Genomic DNA, 25,033 nt, shown 5'->3' on the forward strand with positions numbered 1-25,033 from the left:
GCAATTCATACTCAAGATTTAACAGTTGAAATGACTATACAGCCTTAATTTAATGCAGCAAAAAATATTTTACAGTGTAGGCTACTAAGATATTTTTTCTCAGCCTTTTTCTTGGTTGCTTTTATAAACAGACAACCATTTATTTAACAGTGCCTTTTATAAAAGAGACTATACTATAACTAAAAATTACCATTATGTAGAATATTTTTGTACTTCACTTTTATTTGCTCCCATGTTCTAGTGTGGTGACTGACATTACAATGCACAAAGTAATTATGCAATTATGATATTAAGTAATAAAAACATCTAACATGGCCACTTCTAACGGATTTAAATTGTCTATTACTTTTTGCCAGCCCTCTTTCCTGGCCTTTGCAGACTTTGAGGTGTTCCCTGGCGTTTTGATTAAATATTAAAATTCCGAATAAACTTTTAGTTCTTGCTCGGCTGAGGAGAAAAACTGAGCGCGCTCTTTGGCCACGCTGAACAGCCAATAGCAGCGTTGCTGATCAATGTTTCTACTATCGATACATATCCCCTTTTAAGCCAGCGCATGAACGCGCAATTATCTCAGATAACTCAATCCAGCGATACTAATCATAAACAACAGGTGAGTTCGAAGAACCCAATTAGCCGGATCATGATTAGCACGATGAAATCATCTTGGATGTGTCATTTGATCTCGGATGTAATAAGCAACGTACGAAGAACGAGCCCCAGGCTGGAATGTTTGTTTTTGTTTTGGTCTGTGATACTGCACATTGGCAATTTTCATTGTCCATTGCGCTCGTTCCTATTGCGTGTGCTCAGACTGGCAACCCGTGTGAGTGCTGTCTAGTCTGAGGAGCAGGAGGCGGGAAAAACGTTGATTTCCAATATTTTGAATTGGACTGCAGTACCTATTTCGACCACTAGTTGTCATTCTTACAGACTGCACCTTTAAATAGCCCATCAGTAAATCACTTAACAATTAAGATTAAGAGTTCAAATTAGGAATAGTTAATCTGTAAATCTTTGAACAACAGTTTTAAATTACAAAAATATGAAAATTAAAAACTGTACAACTGTAAAAACAAAATAAATTCTGTCATGACAACTCTCTGCTGCTCCAGAGCATGTACTGGGACTTGCTACTGCAAATACATTCACAGAAAACACATTTACCGCACAGTCGATCTAAACAGGTAGGGAAGAGAGAGGGTTCTGAAAGCGAGCTGCAGACTGTTAACAGCAAACAATGGCAAGTATTTGAATGTTTGAGCAGCAAGCTCATTGGCTGCTGATGTAACAGCAACCAATCAGCTGTGCTATGTAGATAACGACATGATTGCTACCAATCAGTTAAAGACCTATCAGCCTGCACCATTCAGAGTTTCATGCCAGAACTGTAATAACATTCACTCAGTAAGTACTCACTCATTCACATACTCACTATGTCAATAATCAGCTTACTCTTATTCATTTACTAATTGTGGTGTTAGATGCAGTTGTTCTTCCCAAATATCTAGGCCTTAACAGCATCCGAGACAATAGGATTCTACAGCAGGTACAGTGTGTTTCAGCTAGCACTTTTCCCTAAATTGCACGATAACACTGAAGGGCACCATGTTATGATTTATGTAAATTTTAGAAAATCAAACCTCAAAGTTCAGTTTCACGGTCATAAAAGGACAAGAAGCTATATTCAATGTTGAAGGGAAGTAGTGAAGTGAAAATCTTACTCCTAAAAATAGACTTATCTTCAGATTAGAGAACCGTATGTCCTTTAATTTTTTCCCAATTGAATAGGACACTGCTAAGCATGTGTGGAGCAAAAATCATGGATCAGGTTTGATGCATACGCAAGTTATTTAATATGATTTAACTGTCCCTCTGTTTCAACTGTACACTGTCTACCCTACCATCGGAAATAATACCACCGTACCAATGGGCCATGTGTCATTGATATTTTTAGGATTCTTAATTTTAATAACTTAGTTTAATGTTTATTTTTATTATATTATGAGAAGTAGTGATAGCCAAATTAAATTATGAAAAAATAGAACTCTGGTTCGATTTAGGCTACTTCATTACTCATGGTAGCTTAATGATATGGCATTAATGAGCTCAGGCCATGTCATTTATGTCTAGCGATGTTTTTTTTTTTGTAAAGGCTTTTATTGCATGTTTTATGGCCAGGCAATGAGTGACATCAGTGCAAGAGAAAACAAGTTTTTTGTTTTGGTCCTTCTGTCTTCCTTACCTTGAAGGGCAGGTTGACCCAGCTTGGGTTAGTTCAGTCAGATTGCATTATGCAGGGGTGCCTCTGAAGAGCCTTGAAGAATGAAGGAAAACTGACCTCTCTGCAGGCTATAGGGTAGGAGATGAGTAGCTATTCTTCCTCATCATGCATATCTCATTCTATTTATTCGAAATCAGGAACCATTTCAATCCATTTAGAATGTTTTATTGAGTCCGGTGTCAAAGAACTTGACTGGCTTTCACAAAACTGTTTTGTGATAATGTAATAGCAGTAAAGGCAGAATCAACTCCCTATTAATACACAATGGTTTTGAAAGTGCATTTCTGAGTAAACTGATCCATAAGTTTACTAAGAAAACCTGTGACCCCTTTTTCACTGGATTTATTCAAGTTAGAGAGCCATTTTTATGTATGTTTTTCTTTTTCACTTTCACTTTTAATATGCATGTATTGAGAGAATTGAATCATCACTGTCTGACTGTTCCAGTAATAAAGAAAGCTATCCAGTTCCCTAAAATTCCAGCAAAAGTTCTGGATGTTTGAAAAAGAAAGTGAGATGCAGAAAGAAAAGAAAAACTCAGGAAAGTCCCCAAGTCTTGCCAGTCTGCTGAATATTGGATTCCCTTTTTCTAAAGCATCCATGAGTTCTCCCTCACAGTTGCCGTGGAAACATAGCTCTGTACTCTGTAGCTAAATTTACTGCAGTATCCCTCACTCTCACTTCCATGAAGATCAGTTTCAATGATTTAAGATGTGGGTTTTATCTCTTGTTGATTTAAAACACAAACACAAAAAGCATATTCTACTGCCTCTTACTTTTGTCATTTTAAGATACTCCAAAACTGTTTTATGAATTTATGAATTCATTATCAATATAACACATCATCTAACACAATATTGTAGTTACAACAGTATCTCACTCTAACAACCTGTCAAACTCAAACAGACATACCGTATGTGTCTGTATGGGACAAATGTTTTTCAAACTCCTGATGCTAAAACTAATGCCAGGGAGCAAGTTGCATGTCGTACACTCTTAAAAGAGAGAGGGAAGTGGAGAATGAGATTTTATTGTTTCTCTGCAGTATTGCTATCATGTAACCGCTTCTTGCTGGAAAAAGTCACCATGAAATCAAAATTGACAATTATCTTTATTGCGTTTTTATTATAAATGATTTATCCACACACATAATAATTTTGTTTTTAAATTCAAGGCATTCACTCTCTCTTGCAATGACTTCTCTATCTATCTATCTATCTATCTATCTATCTATCTATCAGTGAGAAAAAAAAAATTAGGGTGGGACTTTTCATTTTGTTCATCGGGAATTGATTGGATGGTTGTGGTTTGCTATTGCTGTGATCTCATGTGAGTGACAGGTTACTGGAGGGGAGGGATTACTATCCCGCCCTCATGTTGGTGCGCACATCATCGGAGAAGTGATGTTATTGCGAAGTGGTGGGGACATTAATATTTTTTGATGAAAAATTACAAGGGCACACTAATTAAAAAATGATGTGCACGGATGAATCATTTTGCTATAAACACTGCAATATTCCAATTCCTAATAAAAATGTTCATGGGGGTTTTAACAGTCTCCCAACAGGTCTGTTTTGATGGTTGTAGAGTTGTTTTTTTAAATCAGCCAAACACCATCTTAGCCAGGCTGAAGGACCAGCTTAAACCAGCTAAAACCAACCAGCTTATGCTGGTTTAAATGTTGTTTTTTCTACCATGATTAGATGCATTTTATTTTCAGCGCACAGCATCTCTATCTGTTTGCCTGCTGTGCTTTGTATTACTATCCCCCATGCAGCCTCCAAGAGATACAGAAATCTGCTGACATCATTGTCCAAGACCCACTTGCTGAAGGGAGAGCATGAGGAAAGGAGAGAAAGAGAGAGAGGGAGGGGGAGAGCGAGGTTATGAGGCAGCACAGCAGTGAGGAAGGGAGGGGTAATGAGAGCGACAGAGAGTCCGAATGGGGCGGGCGCTCTCGTAATCAGAGAGAATACTGCAGCTCACGCTCAGATTTCCCATGCTGTTACCGGCGTGTCTCTGCAGTCCCTCTCTCTCTTTCTCACATGCACACTGACATAAATGCACACGCAGTGAACACGGATCTGTATCTCTGCTCTGAGGAGGCAACATCCTATACTCGTTTTCTCTGTCCTCAGTTTGCTGGCTCCTGTTTTTTAGGCAGTGCGTCAGAGACTGTGCTACACGGATATGCCCGGTGAGACTGCACATCGGAGCGGCCCCACGCAGGGCCTTCTGGACTCTGGAGACCCACAATCAGAGCTGCCAGGACCAGGTAAGCAAATGTACACCTCACTGCATGCTATATGAGGGTCAGAGAAGGACATACACGAAGGATGCTCAGCTGAAAGCATGTGTCTAATATATTTATCTGATAGAATAGTGAGCCACACCTAGAAACATCATCCAGCATTGTCCGAAAAGAGCATTGTGTGCGTTAAGTGGTTGTAGTACACACACACAAACACACACACACATACACACACTCCTCCTTCCTGCCTGTAATTACAAGAGCATGACACAGCATCACTCTCAGGACCCCAACATCAGTTGCAATCAAGGCTGTTTAGGACAAGTGCATAGGTGTCCATAACATGCCTGCATGGAATAACACTGATCTGATGTAACATGTTACTTTGAGATAAGATATTGATGCTATTTGTTTGTCTATTTGTCGAGGGAATGACACCCATACGTTATGTACGAAAAATAATAAATATCATCGTCAGAGAAGACGGTTGACTTTCCTGAATGTGTGTGTATATTTGAACTACATTAAACCGAGCATTAACATAAACAGTATTTATCATTCTATTTTGTGATAATGGTAGGTGGTGACATTTTGGGCACATGGTCCTTGATTTATCACCAATCAGTAAAGTTAAATGTCTTGGTGCAGTGAATGCACCAAAGTTAGTATGCTTAAATTAATACTATCATCACCTTCAACATTGATTAATTAGCAAAGAAAGTACAATCTGCAAAAAGGCATGGAATTTTCCAGTAAGCACACAGACGGGCACGTGTATGCGTGTGTTTGAATGAGTGGAAAGATTGCCCTAAAAAAGAGAACCCTCATGTGTGACAGTTTGTCGGCACTATCTTTAGATGACTGAACTAATAAGGAGGAGACCTGGGACAACGGGCTTGTAAAATCTGTAGTTGTCTCAGTCAACTCTGTCTCTAAATCAGATATGTGTTGAACTGTGCATCACAAAACAGCATGAGGCACGATGGGACAATAATGGTTGTGTTTAGTGGTGATAAGGGTGTGGTATTCAATAGCTGTGTGGAATATGACAGCATTTTTTAGGCCTACCAGGCGATGTTGCTGTTCTGTGTGTAATTTCTATTGTCAGCATTAAAATGTACTTTTTTGTGCTCAAAAAAAGAATCAGTGCATCAGCTATGATACACACACTTTTGTTACAAAAGCAAGTGCTTTCCATTTCTGATTTATCTCTTTATTCACATTAATATTTGAAGGCACTGTGAAAGTACCAGACATGTTCTTTTAATTGAATAATGCGTTGGCACAGTGTAAGAGCTAGATAAGCTAAGTGGATGTTGATCGGGTTTGCTTGGCCTGCTTCTATTCAGTCCCTCTCAATTACATCACAAGCACGTACCAAGGAATCAGATAGGATAGACATTAGATCGTCAGACAATTGGGGTTAATGTGTGTTAACAAGGCCAGTTCCATACATATAACCCACTTTGAAACTTCAACGTTTTTATGAAAATATTATCAAAGCCTTATTTGTTGACAAGTAGCATATTGCACCCGACACTAGAGATCTGCCATCGGGGGATCTATTGTTAAGATAACATGGATGTTTCATCATTTAGATTCACTTGTCTCTAAGGACAATGCATTGTTCAGTCAGCCACTGCTTCATAAAGCCTCATTACCATTTTGTTTTAAATCTAAACAATGCATCTCATTCTTCAGCATAATAATTGTCATTGAATAGAATTTAACGTTTGATGTATATTGAAAGCAATGGAAAAGGAAATATTTTATAGAATGCCTCTCTTGCATCAGATATTCCTCACCTGACTTGCAGTATTATGTACAATGTAAGAGCATGGCATTTGAAACTGTGTTTGGAATGTTGATGATGTTTACTCACTTCCATGGTTCCAGTTCGTGTATACCAGTAAAATCACAGATTTTAGATTTTGGATCCAAAGAGGTCAACTTTAGCACCACCTGCTCATCTACCTGGCATACAGCAGGGGTTTGAGAGTGAAGGACACTCAAGAAAGAGGTCAGACACACATACAGAAACATAACTCCATCTGTTGTTTCATATGAGGAGGGCCTCGAGCAGGTGTAACTTGGAATAGGACAAAGTGTGCAAAACTTGCTCTGGAAACATACACACAAACAAACAAACAAAAAAAAAGCTTAATTTGAGCCGGATCCTGTTTCAGAAAATGTCATATTTTTGCATTCCGGTATTGTTTTTAAACGATCCGGCATTAGCAAGTGCATTACATGATGACAGTGCGCGCACACGTGTGAGACAGACTGAGCGCAAGTTTTTTGTAGATGTATTTGGAGGTTATGTTTTGCTATTGGCTCTCAACATATATTTTTGACCAATCAGCTTGAACCAATCAAGTTTAAAATCACTCTCATTGGTTTGTGCTTACTGATTATTTTGTGTGCAGTGAGCAGCAGAAAGTTTGGAGAGAGTGTAGCTATATACCTGACTTTTTTTATTTATTTTTTTAATAAGAAATGTGTTATCGGCAAAATGTCAAAAAGACATTCAAGCATATTTTCATTTTTCATATCCGCGAGTAAAGCTGATCCCGAGAGATCCAGAGAAGACGGAACTGCACCCTTACAACTAATACCATACCAATCAGGATAGCTGAAGACACAAGCAACGGGAGTTAGATCAGAAATCGTTGTAATAAAAGATGCAACAACGTTGTCGGTGAGAGAATATCACTGATCAACTGAATGATATTTGGTCTCAATGTGGTCTACACTTGGGTGTAGGGCCATGCAGAAACTTGTGAATGATGTTATTATACTGTAGTTGTGCCATCACCTTTTAGTGATGTCATTGACCATACAACTTCAGTTTTTTAGGAACATACAGTGTCGGTAACGGCACCTTTAAATTGTTGTTTTGTATCCGGAAATAATTAATTTACAAATTAAGCACTGCCCATAAGTGATTTTGCTGTGCAAATGACGTTTTGAGGCAACAAAGGCCCCTCTCACTTGTACACACACACACACACACACACACACACACACACACACACAATGACCGCTTTGCATACAGCTCCAAAACAGTGCTGCCTTGTGCAGAAAACACAAGGCATGACGTTATCTTTTTGAATCGTGACTAAGCAGAACAATTAGCCTATAGTCTCACACAAACATACTGTTAAGTATGCACATAAATGTGCGATTTAGCTCAAATGGTTTGGTGATGTGTATACACAATGATATACATTATTATGGCCCAATAAGATGGATCTGGCCTGTGGTGATGTTTTTAGGACACAGAAGGAGAGATGAGTGGGAGGGTAAGTAAGATGGTGATACAGAGAGGAAAAACAGAGAGAGAGGAGTGAAGAGAGTGAGACGCGTCATGAGAAGGGCAAAAAAGACAATGGCCAAATGAGAAAGGAAAGGTTTTGGTGATAATCCACATTTAGTCTGTTGTAAGGTTATTGTAATGCTGGGAGAATTTAGGAGATTAAAGCGAGAAGGAGGAAATAATAATAATGGAGCTAATAACGGCTCCATTTTTCTACCGACAAACCTGTCAGATAACAAGTGCAGTGGGTGAAGACAGGAACTACTCTGTGCTAATCATGTTAGAAAAATTCAACACATACAAATTAAAATGCACTGAATGTCATGCATTGGTTGAGTGTAATGAGCAACATGACTATCACAGCCTGTTGCAGCTATGAAAGCTGACATTCCCATGCTCTTTAACAAAGTGTTAAGATATTTTTAAACCATTATCCTCAATCAATTATCTTAGTACATGTACTCACACTTACATTTCCTTGTTAAAAAATCCAGCATACCGTATGTTTTGCATGTTGGGACCATAGACTGTAAAAAAAATAGTTTGGGACTAGTATGGGATGCTGGTTGCTGGTCCCCATCATGGGAAGCAAAAGTGCTGGTGGACCAACTACACAAACTGAGTTTTACTTGAGAACACTATGATTATGCTGGTCCACCATTCAGACCATCACTATGACAGCTCTAAGCAGTATAAACCAGCCTGGATTTTTCAGCAGGGTTTCCTATTCTAATTGTCTTTTTTTAACTTTTCCATCCTTCATGTAAATACATTGTGTGTGCATCGCAGCAATGTTAGAAATCTAGAGAGGAAAAAGAGATTTCTGCTGACACTGCTGCTTATTTTGCTCTTTTTAAAATCCATGCTGTCACTCTGAGTTTACCATGCAGGCAAAAAAGAGCCTTGTTTCCCAAAGACGTCCAATTACTCCACGGACATTAAAATGCTCCCCACGGAGCTGACAATTCTGGCCTCTTCACACCCCCACCAAAAACCCTCACTGTCCTGAATAGAAGTAAAATAGTTTATATTACAGACAGTTCATGATATCTTTAAGTTTGATCAATCTTAGTGGAAAAGCTTATGTAGAAACACTGATACCAAATGGCAGTGCTTGAAGTGGAAAAAATAAAGTGTCGTTACTCATCAAAGGGGTGAACCAATCATTTGTTTACAAAGTGCTATGGGAAGACAAACAATCTTAACATTTTCTTATACTGAACATGTTAATTTCCTGTCATCTCTTGGAAAGCCAGGTTTTTCCTAATATCTGTCATCATTAGCAGAAAACATTTGACACACACGGGGAAAACCAATTGTTTAGTCAATAATTCAAGAAGGTCCATACTTAAGCTCTTGATTCTAACTTGTACTTGGCCTTATGAAAAAGTAATATAGTTCTTGTAATTGTTTAAATATAGCATTTTTACAATAAGAATATAATGCAGGTAAGGCCATTGATGGCTCCTTGTTAACATGCTTAGGGCAATGTTGACTTTTTTTTCTTTATCTATGGGATGTTTACGAAAAATAGCAACCTACACAGTTAGAAACTATAGCTACGACATACCACAGTTGTATATCTTTAGTGAAAAAATCTTATTTCCCTTACAGATTATCTAGCCATTATAGCCTGAATTCTACAAGTTAGTCAAAATTTACCACAATAAATGCAATATAATGTGATCAATTCTAGTAAAGTAGGTCATGAGTAGTTTAAAAAGCTTTCTAATTTAAGTTGGTGCAGGATGATGTTTTCGTCAGTCTTTTTAGTGGCCGTTTTTAGATCATGTTCAACTTTCTCTGTAGCATTTTACATTCTCAATAGAATTGGAATGGGTTGCACATTTATTATCAGTGTCGCGATATGAACGGCTTGTGCAAATCTTATCACACTTTTGGAGCACGCTGGTGAACGTGCCTACAGTGATTCGCGTGCTAAATTAAACAATTGGGCTTCAGTCACAGTTACAGTCATATTGCGTAGATAATTGATCGGTTTAGTTCATACAGCTTCTAAAAGCTCAGAACGCGCAATGTATACAATTCATTAATAGCCTGATTCAATATTTTGGTGTGGCTTGCCAGAGTACCGGCAACGTGCGAGAAGTTCTGGTACGCAAGCAAAAGTGAGGGAACACTACAGGTTAAAATACAGATGTGCCGGTACTGCGTACTGGTGTGTACCAGCCCACTTCGAGCACTGCCAAATGGATATCCATCACAACTTAAGTATTTTTTGGCCTGTACTGTTATCCCACCCTATATTACACTACTTTTGGATAGAGCTGCTAGTTGTCATACTTTAGAAAACTGGAATTCATTTGTTTTGCTGGATTTATTGCATACAGTCCACTTTAAAACACTTTATAGCTGCAGTTCAGATGACCTTTTGCTATACTGTATTGAATATTTCATACAGTGACATTTAAGTGGGACTACTAAGAGAGGATTCATGTTTGGGGCAACCTAGATGATCAGTTGGATGTGTCCAGTTTGAAGTGATTTTATTAGGCATTTTCAAAGAAAGATTTTTATCAAATTATCAAAATGTTTCTGTTTGCTGTAAACGGTGTAAATATTTAAGATATTAGATAGAATAGATCCATGCATAAATGTCAAATTCAATAAATCTATGCATGTTTTCATATATGCAGCTAAATGTAATAATTATTTTTCATCCAATCTTAGATCTCTCTGGTCAAACATCCAGCTCTTCAGCCTCAACTCCAACAGACAGTGCCTCCAGTCCTTCTCCCAGTAGCCCTCCAAAACTCTCCCCACTATGTACTCCTTTTGGACCCCGTCTGGTAATGGCCAAACCAACCACTTCTCCTCGCCCACAGCCTGAGGGTGCAAGCTTTGAATTAGAAGGGCATTCTGGAACTTTCGGCCGACCAATGGGGCGGTTTGGGAGAGGAGGCTGTAGACGAGGTCCTATGAAAATGGAACGGATCAAAGTCCTAACTGGATCAGAAATAGAAAGTGACTTTCAAGAGCCAGAGACCATGGACTCAAGGGTGGTAATGGGGCAAGAGGCTTTGCTTAGAAACATGGAGACACAGAGTGGAATGCTGCTAGGAAAACAGATAGGTCAAGAAATGTCTAGTTCAGGACACCAGTCCTCAGAACCCTCCAAGAAAGGTCATATCGGGCTGGATGAAAAAGCAAAACTAGACACTGGTCAGGTGAGTTCTATTGTAGATCAGGGTAAGAGTTTTACTTCAGTCCCAGAACAGGAGAAAACCATAGGTCAGACACTTGAAAGTCAAGTCCTAGAGTCCAAAGTGAGAGATGCCGAATTGACAGACAGCAGTACTCTTTTCCCAGACAATGAGGGAGAGCCATTGTCTTTATCTCAGGGTGAAGTGCCTTCCTTGTCATTTTCCGAGCCTCCCTATGTTGTTGACCCACAACGCATTGGTGTCCTTCCAGGACTGGATCCTGATCGCTACTATACAGCCCCTTCCACCCCCATTAAGATGGCTTACTGCTCACATCTCAAGCAACAATGGCGCCCAGGGAGCCCGAGCCAAAGTCCAGGCTCTCCAACTGATGAGTCTGATCTGTGCTCCCCTCCTACCTCTCCCTCTGGCTCCTACATGACTGCTGAGGGAGGCAGCTGGACCTCGTACACCTCCAGCACCTCCCACTCCTGCTCCCCAAACTTAACAGTTGAGACAGAGTTGCAAGAAGCTCCTGCTTGCTACGTTGGGTCCCTCTCAGAGATAGGCGATGAGCTTGGAGATGAGCGAACTGGTAATGAGAGAGATGTATGTCTGGATAAACCTGATATGCCAGAGTTGCTGGAAGATGTGGCCTGTGAGGTGGATATACTAACAAGAGACACATGTAGACCTCATTGGGTGACAGAACATGTTTCTATACAAGAGAGCAGCAGCAAGAGAAACACAGACTACCAACAGGACACAGGGATGCCTGAGGGCTCTCTGAGGCCTAGAGATTTCCAGAGAGCCCCTGATGCAACTCAAGGCTTTAATGATCCACATTACAGTCTTGAAATGAATTTCAATGCCTGTTTCTCAGAGCCATCTATGAGCCTGGATCCCCATCTAACACCAGAGGATAATGCAACTTCTGCACTTGATGCAGAAAACAAAACCCCTGTCACCCACTCTCCAGAGACTGTAGACGTAGACAGTAATAGCGTATATCTTGAGATGGGATCCTCTGCCCCTCTGTTCCATGGCTACTCTAGGGAGGATGGGCCAGAGAGTGATGCAATGATTCCTGCTTCTATGTTGCCTTTCCATGGAAGCCTGATATTCCAGGCAGATTCCATGGATATAACCCTGTTCCCCACAGAGGAGGATGAGCAGGGAAATGACGTGGATGCATATGCTGCTGGAGAGGAGGAAGCCGATGTAGATGAGTATGATGATGAGGATGATGAAGATGAGTGTGACAAAGAAGATGTGAATAATGTCGATGATGCTGAGCAGAAAGAGGCAGCTTTAAGGGGTGAAAGAGGAGTGGAAGACCCAAATGAAGATGACACCTCTGCATCTTTTCTAAATTCCCTTTCAGAGAACTCAATAAACGAGGGTGTAGATGAGTCCTTTGCTTATCCAGATGACACTGAGGAGTCAATTGATTCCACATCTTATAACGGGGATGAAGATGACCATCAGTACTGCACAGAGAAGCATGCTGAACTCTCCCAACAGTTCCCTGGGCCAGATGAACCTGTGCAGTCAGTAAGCCATGCAAAACCTGAATCCTCTGGCAGTGAGAGCGAAATGGAGATCTCCTCCGAATCATCTGAGCTTCTACATGTAGAACTGCAAGAGAATCTGCCAGACTGCAATGTTCATGATGAAAGTGTAATTGCACAACAAATTTCAGAAAAAAAGTTGTTGAAGGGTGAGCTTTCAAAAGGATTGACTGTACAGATCAAAACAATGGATGAGCAAGGCAAATTGAGTACAGATCCCTCAACAGTCATGGTGACATCAGAGACAGGACAGCAGATCCCCACAGATAATCCAACATCTTCTGTTGATCAAGACAATGTAAAGCAAAATTATAGTACAAATGAATCCTGTGGGGCAGGTGCTGCAGCTGCTGACATGTGCTACGAGACTAACGTAGGTGATAGCCAGGAACTGGATCATAAAAATGGAAATAGCTTGGAGTTAATTGACACATCATTGCAGCTAGCTGAAACTGCAACCAATGACCTAAATAAGGGAGTCCCCCAATTAACATACCTGGATGAATGCAGCCCCACAAACATTCCAGTTTGTGCCTATCCTGAACTGTGTGAGTTACCAGATAACTTAACTTCAGCTGATGTTTTACCATTTGAAGGTTCCATGAATCAAGATAATCTGACAGAGAATCAACCTAGCAATGATGATGTAAACCATAGCGCTCAAAATATGTCCTGCTCCACATACAGCAGACTTGTAATTTCACCAAAGAAAGAGAACTCTGAGAGCAGCATTACAGAAAGGGAACTTTCCTCTGAGAGTTGGACATCAAGGGATCCCTTGTCTTTAGGTGAATGCTGTGACTTTGAGGCTGAAAACCTGCTCATGTGTGAGATGGCTAGATCAGTGCACAGTAAGGGTTTGTCTGTGGCTCATAACATTGCCGCTGGAGAAGACATTATGGGTGACGATGAGGACAACAACCGATATTGTGACCTCCAAGAGAAGATGACAGACATTGATGTTGGTGTGGTTGAGTCAAACATTGCCAGCTGGAGATCGATTCAAGATCTTTCAGAGGCAGGAGGGGGTGAGGATGATGCAAATAACCTTCAAAATCCAGAGAGCAATCCACTCATACACTGCAGTTCTGATAAGGGTCTGGTGTCATCGTGGAATGATCCAGAAAAAACTTGCATACCCCTAATTTTGAGTGGTCCATCAGAACTTGCATTGAATATGCTTTCAGATGATGGGAAAGATGGGAAAGATCAAACTCCAAATACAGACTTCAACATTCCAGAGGATTTATCTTCAGACACATTAAGGAGGGAACATGCTGAAATAACTTCTGAACAGCCTCAGGATCTGGAATCTTGTCAAGAACTTGATAATGTCACATTATCATCGGCCATTTCCCATGAACACACTGATCTCTGTGGATCTTCTTCAAAAACACACCTTTCCAACCAATCAGATAATCTTGGCCTAGTTTCAAACCAGGGTCATTCAAATTCTCAACAAATTACCCAAACAAACACTGACTCGCAAAACAAGCTTGCATTCAATTTGCAAGGGGGATCGTTTGGCACCTTCACATTCAGAAAGAAACCAACTGATATAAAGACTGTTGACTCCTCAGAAGCAACAGTTCTCCAACAGAGTTCTGTCTCACATAAAGAAACAGCAAATTCCAATGATGGGGCTTCAATTGAGGTTATGGTTGAGAAAGTATTTCAATTGAGAGCAAACATCAAAAATGAAACTGTAAAAGATGAACCTAAACGCACTGACAGACAACAACTTGAACAAGAGACTACAACTGGCCCTCAGGATCAGGAGAGAGAGAAAGTTGACTCACTTGAGAGGACAGAAAAAGGAACAAAAACATGTCAAAAGAGAGAGGCACAAGATTTTACAGAGACCCTTTCATTTCTGGAACAGAACAAAAAGATTGATGGTGATTCAGATAAATCAGGACTTTCTCAAGCTGAGAGTGATGAGGCAACACTAAAAACAGCACAGAATGCTAATTCAGGGCATGCCACAAAACCAAAGGTAATTGATCCCCTTAAAACCAGCATTGCTGTTTTAGCCTCAATGGATAATAAAAAGATCCAGTGCCAAGGAAAGGAAATAGAGACTACAGGTAATCAAGCGGCAAGCTTTGATATATATTCAATGAGAGGGGAATTTGGTGAAATCCAGCATAAAGAGGATGTCTCTAAAGCAGAGAACACTGAACCTGTTCAAACACCAGAACAGTCAATTTTTAACTCTCCTGACCCTAGCTGTATTGATCCAAATGAGTCTGTTCATACAGAGCCAGTGGTTGCAACTCAGACAACAGACCTTACAAGACCAGATGGGCAGAAAGAACTTTCAGACAGTTCTTTGAGCAGTGTAAGTTTGACAGAAAGCACAAGAGACATCAATGACAATCACGTAAGGGGCAATTCATCCCTCAGGCTGGACAGCTCAGAACAAGACAGGGTCTCTCCCACATGTTCATACACAGTTATCCAGGAGGAGGATCTCTCTACCCCCATTCAGGAGTCACAGCCTGTCCATAACATTTCCCAAACATCTGCTATCTCCTCACATATTCAACCAGCTCCAGACAACAAACCCAGCCAGCCTGACTCTGAAAGTCCCCTTCCAACCACTGGAATATGCAATATGGAATTAGCAGCATGGGAATCTGTGGAACAAACACAGACTTTGCTTCTTATTCAAGACGCGTGCCATCATGAAAGTCAGAGAACAGCCATGACCGCAAAACCATGCAGACGTGAGAACCCTCCAGGTAAACTTTTTCTTCTTTCTTTAGGGGTTTTTTTTCATCATAGGAATTCCTAGTATTTAACTATATACATGTCATGTGTTTGTCTTTAGTATGTATGGGACACCAAACAGAACAGTGCCAGCCCACAACATCCATTGGAAAGAATGACAGTACCCCTGCCCAAAGAACACTGAATCAGTCAGATGAAAGAGAGACCCTAACCTGCATCAGTCCAAGACCAGACTCCTTGGTAAAAACTCGGCAAAACCAAGCTGAGCGACAGAGTATAGAGCAAGTTATATACCCAAATAGCTACAGATCAAAAGGCCCAGAGGACATGGATCACCCCTTCAAAAACAACAGTATGTGCATCATCCGTTTTAGCCATAAGGCATTAGCATCTCTCTCAAGTATCTTTATGGCTTCTAGTAAAGCAAAGCAGTTTTAGTGTTTAATTTTTTCTGTCTTTTAGTAGGTTCAGGTAATGAAACAGACAGTGATGGTTCAGTGCCTGAGCTTGAGGAACCCAGTGGGACATTGCAGAGAACCTCAAATCCACAGGTGAACTGTAGATTGATGACCCACCACCATCTTAAGCCGCAGTAGAGATGTAACCCACATACCAAAAAAATTATTTGGCTTAACTTCATTCAACTCAATAAAACTACACATCAAACTATCCCAGCTGAGTATCTTAGTCAACAATTAGCTAAAATAGGCGAAGCACATGTTGGCATACTAATTTTTATTAGTTTTAACCATATGTAATGTAACGAAAAATGATTGTACTGTAATTTGCTTTTTGAGTAAAGCAACATGCATTGCATACTTTATCTACTTGTTCTCAACCGAAGCAGTAGCTCCACTTTTCACCTCAATGGTAAAAAGAATAGGTAAAAAGTCCTAATATTAAAAAAAAAACTTTTTTGTTATCTTGATTTCAAAACTTATAAAATATAAGCATTCAGCATTTATACTCACCAGTTCCACTAGCTCGTTTGAATTAAATTTAACAAGCAGCAAAGATCACTTTTGAGTGCAGCACAGAGCATAAGCCGGAGGAACAGCAATGTTCTTGTATGTGTCATTGCAAAGTAAAATTATGCAGCATTTTATTCAGTGTTTCTATCTAGTTGAGTGTACTGTATGAACAATGTTAGGACCTACCATGCTCTCTTTATACTTCATATTTTCATTTTTTCTCTTATAGTTATCACACTCTCCTGCCGATGAGTCTGTCAGCAGAGCCAAGCAGAGTCGAAGTGAGAAAAAAGCACGAAAGGTGGGACTGCACATCTACAAGCACATTTCATGCAACTTTAAGACTCACTGTATTGTGCACAAAATCTCTGACATACTCTCTTTTTCTCCATGTGGTTGTTATAACAAGGCGATGTCAAAGCTTGGGCTGAAACAGATTCACGGAGTGACACGCATCACTATTCGGAAGTCTAAGAACATTCTCTTTGTTATTACACGTCCAGATGTGTTCAAAAGCCCTGCCTCAGATATTTACATAGTCTTTGGAGAGGCCAAGGTTGGTCTTCTCTCATAAAAAAACAATGCAATAAAAAGCTGGCTACAAATTCCTACAGAATTCCTTGCAAAATGAATGTTTAAATATTTATATCTTGATCTGTGTTCATTAATCTGGGCTTCCGGTCTGTCTCTTCTTCTCTTTGTAAGATCGAGGACCTCTCACAGCAGGTACACAAGGCTGCGGCAGAGAAATTTAAGGTTCCTCTTGACCCCTCACCTCTGCCATCAGACATCACTCCAAGCCTGACCATAAAAGAAGAGAGTGAGGAAGAAGAGGAGGTATGAATCCTCCATTTCCTCCATGAAGGGAAACATTTTGTCATTATTTACTCGCATTCATTCATTTCAAACCATGAAATAATACCAGAAGTAAATAATGACAGAATTGATTTTTTTTGGGTGAACCTGTATGCTTGAATGAATTAAGGTGAACAACATTCTCTTTCTGTTTGTAAGCTGGATGAAGGTGGGCTGGAGCAGAGAGATATCGAGCTGGTGATGGCACAGGCCAATGTATCTCGAGCTAAAGCAGTCCGTGCACTGCGCCACAACAAGAATGACATTGTCAATGCCATTATGGTAAGCGATTGCTTTTGTATTAAACATTCCGCATTTGTACATCTAGTGTTATACTTAATTTACACTAGAGTCCCTCTTACGTGTATTATGCTTCTTCTGGACCTCCCATGAACTTCTTTTGTGCCTAAATTAAACCATCCTGAACCCTCCTTTTGGCATTTTTAACTGTGAAGACATAATTTAGTCTCTTTTATTAAATCAGTGATACGGTTTACACGTTTTAAATACAGCGATAGTTCACAAACACACCCTTTGATTGCTATTGATATTTCACCTTTTCTGTCTGTTCTTAGGAGCTGACCATGTAAGAAAGGAAAAGACATCTTCCCCACCCCTTGCGTGTTTTCTTTCCCAAGTAATGCTGCTATACTGCACCCTCCTGCTGAAATAAATCTGTTACAACCAGTGCTGTTCGTTTCCCAACATTATCTACAAATCACATAAATGCACCTTACAGACAAATGTATAGCCATACATTTTGAACATACACACTTTTAATATTGCCTTAATGGTACAGATGGTAGATCAGAGGAATGTAGAAATAAAAGCTTATGTCCTCAAAATTGATGTTTTGAATCTGACCTGAATATGTTCTTTTAGAACTTCCCCCTGGGGTATATGCATTTATTATCTTGCAGAAATTGTGCATATGGCACTAACTTGATTATAGAAGTGTTTTAGCTCCCCAAAGTTGTAATTCTTTGAGCAAATTGTACAAATTGTGTAAACATGCACTATGACATCTGATAACACTTTCGATTTTAATTCATATTAATATACAAACACATAAGAATAATCAAACAAATACTGAAGAATGACCATAAAGGGATGAATGTTACCAAAACTGATTAGATATGCGTTCAATTGATTCAAAAAAATAATTTCTAATGCTGACATCCACATACCCAAGTATGTGGCCCACAATGACCTTACCACTATGAAAGTATAGTTTTGACATAACTGTATAACTAGCATTAGCTATAACACTTTAGGTTTAACATAAGCCTCTTCGTATTCAAGTTAATAAAAGCCTAAAAATGAAAAGTTATGCTCTTTATTCAAGTAAGACCTGTTATCTAAGGCAACCAAAGTCTGCGCTGTGCAGTCGCTGTTTGATCCTCCAGGTGAAAGTCTCTCCAATTTCAGCTGTTCTCTGTCCTCTTTCTTTTCCCCTCCCTACCTTTGCTCTCATTGTGTCCAGCTACATTTGGATCAGCTTTTAGGGGGCAGGACATTGGCCTGGAAGTGGCCCTGATTGGTAATGTTGCCGGCAGGGAAATAACGTGCCACTACGAAGGTAGAACCATCCGAGGCCACAGCTTTACCCACACCGAGTTTCTTCGAGCTTTTCCACACTACTGCAGTGAAGTGACCTAGAACAAAAAGATGATTCTTACATCAATTGGTGTGTATTGTAGCAAGCATCGGGATGTCTGAGTGGTTGTCACAAAGTGTTTATGCATGTTTGACTCACATAAACCATGTGGTGGTTGTGTTAGTGTTCAGTTAAATATTTATACCCTGAGAGACAGAGTGGAAACATTTGAGTGAAATGAGGGACTCTAGTACGTTTTATTCATTTGGCAGATGCTTATTCGAAGCTAATTACTGGTGATTGCATCAGTTTGTTTTCCCTGAGAATCAAACCCATGGTTTTGGATTTGACAACACCATACTCAACCAACTGAGCTACAGGAACACCCGTTCCTAGATTCCCAACCACATATTTACAGATTTAGAGTCAGCACCAGGGTTGCCAGGTCTGCACAACAAAACCCACCCATTTGCTAATCAAAACTAGCCCAATCGTATTCCAGGCTGGGAGGTTGTGTCCCCCGGTAAAAAAATAATAATATGGGTGGGGGTTGCTTCAACCAGCGGACTACAAAAACGACCTGTGGAAAAGTATCCCAATTCTGCGGGAAAACTGCAGACTTGGCAACACTGGTCAGCACAGATGTTATCCACTATCTATATAGTCACTTCAGGGCCCAGTAGTTCAAAAAGCTTAATCTGGATCAGAATTATCTGGATTTTGAAATCCCATGCTATCCAGGATCAGGGAATCCATCTTACTTTTGTGCTGGTTTTTCAAAGCAAAATTGAATTGGATCAGCCTGATCCAGATAAAAACTTTTTCAGATTACCAAATCTGGATTACTAGTGACATGGTCATGGAATGTTCTCCTGAGAAACTTTCGCTTGCAAAGAACTTTTGACTGTTTCATCTCTTATGATTGTGCCGATGTAGTTTACAAACAGTGATTAGAAAAAAAACACTTTAAATTAAATATAATATTTTTGTTTGATATTTACAGCAGTTTGGGGGATTATTTTATAGCGCCAAAAAATTTTTTTATTTTACTTTTTTTATTTTACTTTTTATTTTATTTTTTTAGGCTTAATAGGTAGCCTAATGTCTACTTCCAATTTATTACTTTAACAGGTAAACTAATCAAGATCAAAATAAAAAAAAATGTGTGCGTGTATTACATTGTATTTATTTTATTTTTACCAGTTTTAAAGTTAATACATTTTTGTCTGTGAAGTCCAGATTTTTGTATCAAAAGGTATCCCAATCTTACTAAAAAAAAAGTAAGACAACACAAACTGATGATTTGATCTAGATCAAAACCAAGATTGGATTTTGTGATCTAATCTGATTTCAGAATCCTTTTTTTTTTTTTACACATCATTTTCAAGATTTGATCCAATCCGATAGCTGAAATCCGATCAGATTACTTTTGAACAACTGGGCCCAGAGGATTTTGTACCAACTTCTGTAAAATTGGGAATCTTTCAAATATGTTCTGCCCTCTTGAGGTGGTGAGTAGTATAACCAGTATTTCCTGCTGGTTGAAGCTGATGACAGGCAAGGTGAATAAAAACTGAGGGGGTGAGTTAACATCTGTAAGCGAAACATTGCACTATTAAGATACTTTTCATAACTGAATTTTATGGGGAATTTCCTGTGCCTGGGAGGGCTTTGTAAAGCTTCATTCCTAAAGGATGAGTCACATATGAGGACTTAATAAATGAAAAGGAAAATATTCCAGAATACAGTATTACACTGACTGGGCCAAACTTATCCACTGTATGTGTTTGTATTGTATTTGGTTGCAATAAACCAAGGGTGCTCAATCCTGTTAATGGAAATCAACATTCATGCAAAGTTTAGTTTAATGCAAAATTACTTTGGACACCACAACAAATATGAGCAGCAGGATATGATGTCATGCCCTAGTGATTCTGTTTTAAATAAATAATACATTTGAAATGTTAAAGTCTTTCTGAACTGGACCTATGTGACTTATTTCAGAGTGGAAATGTAATATTGAAACAGAAAAAATACACCTCTTCACCTTCTCCAGCGTTTAAAGGAACACTCCACTGTTTTTTGAAATAGGGCTTATTCACCGTCTTTCCTACATTTAGATAGGTGGGCAAACGCATTTTTGTCTCAGTACATGCATTGTTTTAGTTTGGCAGCTAGCTTAGCATAATGAATGGAATCCTTTGTTGCCAGCTAGCGTGTCGTGAGTAAAAGTGATAAATAAATAAAAAACCTCATTACTTCTTGTGGCCTGTGTTTTCACAACGAGTACAAATAGCAATGCAGATTAAGAATAGGCGATTTCCTAGGCAGATATTGACTTGGGACTATATCGGGGTGAAGCACAGACGAAGCACTGCTACTTGGGCGCAGAGATATCACGCAATCCACTCCACTTTCCTGCAACACTGCAAACCATTTAGATTTAAATTTTGTATTTCTGTGTACTGAGCCAAGAGGTCAATAAATGGCATTTACATTCTTTCCCTACTAAAAAGAACATCTTAAAGGTGGGGTATGTGATTTGCAAAACGGCCGGCAGATTTTGAAAATACACAACTCAAATGGTCCTACCTTCTTTCCTTTGACTCCACCCATTCAAAGAACATGGACATGGATGGGGGGAGGGGGGGATGGTACGACCGTTTGATTGACGCACTTACTGTCCAATGATTCTAGGTGGTCTTGGAAATGATTGGCTGGAGTTTTTCGAGTCCTGCCCGTTCCACAGATGATTAAATTGCTTAATTTTTATTTCAGTGCTTCTAACTCAGTGGCTGTAAGTGGGTTAGGAATAGGATTTTGAAAAAATGGCCAAAAAAGAGAATTACATACCCCACCTTTAAACCAACCAAAGCTGGTTTTCTTGTCTTAGTTGTTGCGGTTTCTGGTCATTTTAGAGGGGTTTTTGGCAGTTTTCAGCTGCTTAGGATGCATGGAATGGGAGTGAATAAAGTGCAAAGTTCTATGACTACACAGAAAAAAATTAAGTTGTTGGTTTAGGTGTGTTTGATAAAAATCAGAACTAAACTTTGCAGGTAGGTTGATCTCCAAGAGCAGCAGTGCTGTAAATACTCTTACCAGTTGCAGAAGAGAATCCTGGCTGGTTAAAGTTGTACTGGTTCACTTCATTATACCAGCGATCAGACACATCTTTACCTGTCGGCACATGCACACATACATACACAGAGATTATAATGTGAAACAGACAGGGCCCAACTATTCAGTTACGATGAATTTCAAGTTAAATGTATTCCAAGAAACAACTTGAAGCTAAACTTCATATGACCCACTATACATTTAGTGACACTTTACAAATCACCCCAGACTGGCCAGACATTCCATCCCACTTAGTAATCAACTTTAGACCGAACAGGGAGGTAGTCAATTCATAATGAGTTCCAGCTGTTGAGAAAAGGAGAGCACTATCTGTCTGTGCTATTATATCTATGTAAATATGTGTCAGATGGACACTTTGAGGCAGAAGACAAGGATTTGTACCTGTTTGATCATAAGATGCCCATGCTAAATTTTCTCCACAGTTTCCTCTACTAGACTCAGCACTGTGCTTCAGAATCCTGGTGCTAGCAAGGCTCTCAGCGTATCTGCAAGAAATGCATTCAGCTGAAATGAAGGGCATTAAACTGTAGTAAAGATGAAAGTAATGTCAAAGAAAAGAAACGGGTGGATTTAGAAGACAAGAAATGAATAGCAAAGAGCAGAGCAAGCATATGGGAGAAAATACCTCACCTTGCTGCATCACGGCTCAGTTTACTGCTGAGTTTTAAAGGTGGGGCTTGATGTTTCCTCCTGTAATCATTATGAGTCTTCAGCACCTCCTCACAAAAAAGCCTGGAGGCTGCAAAATGAAATGAAAACGGAAAGCAGGGCAACTATTTAGTCTTTGCTAAAACTCAACAGATACAGCCTAAATTACATATTACTCAAAGCTAGTACTAACTTGACTATAGAACAGAGATGCACAAACTACTTCCCATGAAGTAAGTGCCCACTGTCGCCTTTGGCTTTTGGCTTGCTTAGTTGGGAACATTTAATATTCAACAATATTATTGATCTGCCCGCATTGACACCGTTATAAGAACTGAACTGAGCTGGACGATGACATCACTGTTTTCTCTAGAGCGGCTATATGTAAATTAACTAAATTAATAACTTTTTTTACTACAAAATTAACCATCACTGAACTAAGCTGGACTATGATGCTATTTTCTTCTAGATCTGCTGTACAGCAGAAAAACTTTTTTGCATTATTTTCCTGTAAAGCTGCTTTGAAAAAATCTGTATTGTAAAAATCGCTATATAAATAAAGGTGACTTGACTTGACTTGAGCCAAAGTTGGTCCATGATGTCCTTTGATTTGGCCTGCCATGCCATATCTAAAGAGTGGAGGAAACAACACGCCACTGAAGCATATCTTCAGTTTTGATTTGTTTTAACAAAGTTCTGATTTAACAAAAGATCATTTTATGTTTTATTTTTGCATTGAAATGTAGAGATTTTTATTTTTTATGTACATTTTAATATAACATTGGATATAATGCAACATTTACTTTCAGCCCATAGCCCTAAATCAGGTTTGATTTTTGGTCCTTCAGGGTGAAAAGTTGGAATAGAGGGAAAAATAAGCTGTGATTAACTTTGTAGCCTGTTAATGCTCGTATCCTCTATTATTTTTCACAAATCACCAAGTTATATCCACATGTCTTTGGTCTTTCTGAGTTGCAAAAATAAAGTCTAATTATATGTGTCTGATTTTAGTGTTCTATAAGTAATATTTCACTATAAGAATAAAATGTTAAAGGGTTTAATTTTAGTCTATTTTTGATTTCAAAATGTATTGCTTTACTGCTAACAATTTAATAAATTGAAATGTTTTAAATAACTTTAATTGTTTTAAACAAACAAAAAATGTATATAGAATATATTTTAGAACTTTTTTCAAATAAATATAGTTTTAATAAAGTGACTGAACATTCGGATAACGCTTTAAATGATGGCAAAAACTACGCTCTATTCGCAACAACTTTTAGTCTGGACAAATGTTGCCAAACAATTGTGCTTGCCACTTATTGCAGAGGCATAAATCCAGCTACATGATGCAATTGCTCAAACAAAGCAAGGATTGAGTAGCTAACAATCCCCAGCACACACACATACACACACACACACTCAGCATGATAAACCTGGCATATACTCAACCTGTGCTGACAAAACATCATTCAAGAGCAGAGGATGGCAGTGACAGAGACTAAAGAAACTATGTATTTGACAACATCACAGATGCTAAAGCGAGACATGAATTTAGAAGTGAATTGTGCATTTACCTGACTTCCCCATGGTAAGAAGACTCCTCTAAGCAAAGCTCCTTCGCTGTCACAGTTCCTGCCAGCTGTTACAATACTTCACTCTTTTTCCCCCACTCGTTTCTATCTCTGCCTCTTTCTCTCCTGTGTTTTTTTTTTTCTTCCAGTTTAACCCAGCATCTAATTCTTCATGCTCTGGAAGCCCTGAAACAGCACGTAAACAGGTTACAAACAAGCTTCAGTTCACTTCTTTATATCATTCTCTGGGAATGTATCTTCTTTTCTTTCTCTTTCCTCTTCACCACACCTCCTTCCCTTTCTATCTCTCACACTGTGTGCAGGGCAAAGGAGATTCTCCACTCAGGACTGTGGTGGTGATGACATCATCTGTATGAGCCAAGTGGCCTTATATGGTGTTGCCATTGCTGCTTTCAGCTGGAAGCACTGAGCTGAAACCAAGCCCAAGAGCACACACTTGAGTTAAACCCTGTTTATACAGTCTATGGTTAAACCACATACAAACCAAGAGCATGCAAGTGCTGCACAAGATGTTCTATTAAAAAACAATCCTTAGGTGAAAGAGTGATAAATTATTATCTGAAATAAAAAATTTAAGTTCAGCTCCTATTTTTTTAACTGGTGAAGTGTGATAGTGGACAAATGCCCAGTTTCACAGACAAGGCTTAAGCTACAGTAGTCCCAGACTAAACTGCAAGTTTGAGCTATTTTAACTGAAAGCAACTTGCATTGACATATCTTAAAATATGTCAGTGCCATTGTTTTGTCTCAAGATGCACACCAGTAATGTTTTTTCTAAGGCATGTTTATTAAAGCTACTTAAATGTCCTAATTAAACTAAGACCTAGTCTGTGAAACCAGGCCAAAGTCTGTTAATAAATCATAAATCTGGTGTTTTTATTGGTTATGACTGTCATTATCTATTTAGAGTGTG

At 39.2% G+C, this 25,033-nt stretch overlaps 2 protein-coding genes across 3 annotated transcripts; one reads left to right on the forward strand and one right to left on the reverse strand.

The window, feature by feature from the left end:
- The first annotated feature begins 4,240 nt into the window (after positions 1-4,240).
- On the forward strand, positions 4,241-17,831 carry nacad (NAC alpha domain containing). 2 transcript variants are annotated; one of them, XM_084087965.1, is made up of 9 exons: positions 4,241-4,556; positions 10,540-15,327; positions 15,417-15,668; positions 15,779-15,867; positions 16,517-16,588; positions 16,697-16,843; positions 16,993-17,124; positions 17,302-17,424; positions 17,718-17,831. In XM_084087965.1, exons 1-9 carry the CDS (start codon positions 4,472-4,474, stop codon positions 17,730-17,732), a joined length of 5,703 nt encoding a protein of 1,900 aa, XP_083944091.1. In that variant the 5' UTR covers positions 4,241-4,471; the 3' UTR covers positions 17,733-17,831. The 2 variants fall into 2 exon arrangements, with proteins under 2 accessions (XP_083944091.1, XP_083944092.1); XM_084087966.1 differs by having other exon boundaries at positions 15,782-15,867.
- A 340-nt stretch (positions 17,832-18,171) lies between these two features.
- Positions 18,172-24,550, reverse strand: glipr2l (GLI pathogenesis-related 2, like). The gene is made up of 5 exons (XM_084087967.1): positions 24,103-24,550; positions 22,508-22,616; positions 22,259-22,362; positions 21,839-21,916; positions 18,172-18,797 (listed from the first exon to the last, which is right to left on the reverse strand). Exons 1-5 carry the CDS (start codon positions 24,113-24,115, stop codon positions 18,637-18,639), a joined length of 465 nt encoding a protein of 154 aa, XP_083944093.1. The 5' UTR covers positions 24,116-24,550; the 3' UTR covers positions 18,172-18,636.
- Between the last annotated feature and the right edge of the window lie 483 nt (positions 24,551-25,033).

This window comes from Abramis brama, assembly GCF_963993115.1.
Source record: "Abramis brama genome assembly, chromosome: 17".
Lineage (NCBI taxonomy): Eukaryota > Metazoa > Chordata > Actinopteri > Cypriniformes > Leuciscidae > Abramis > Abramis brama.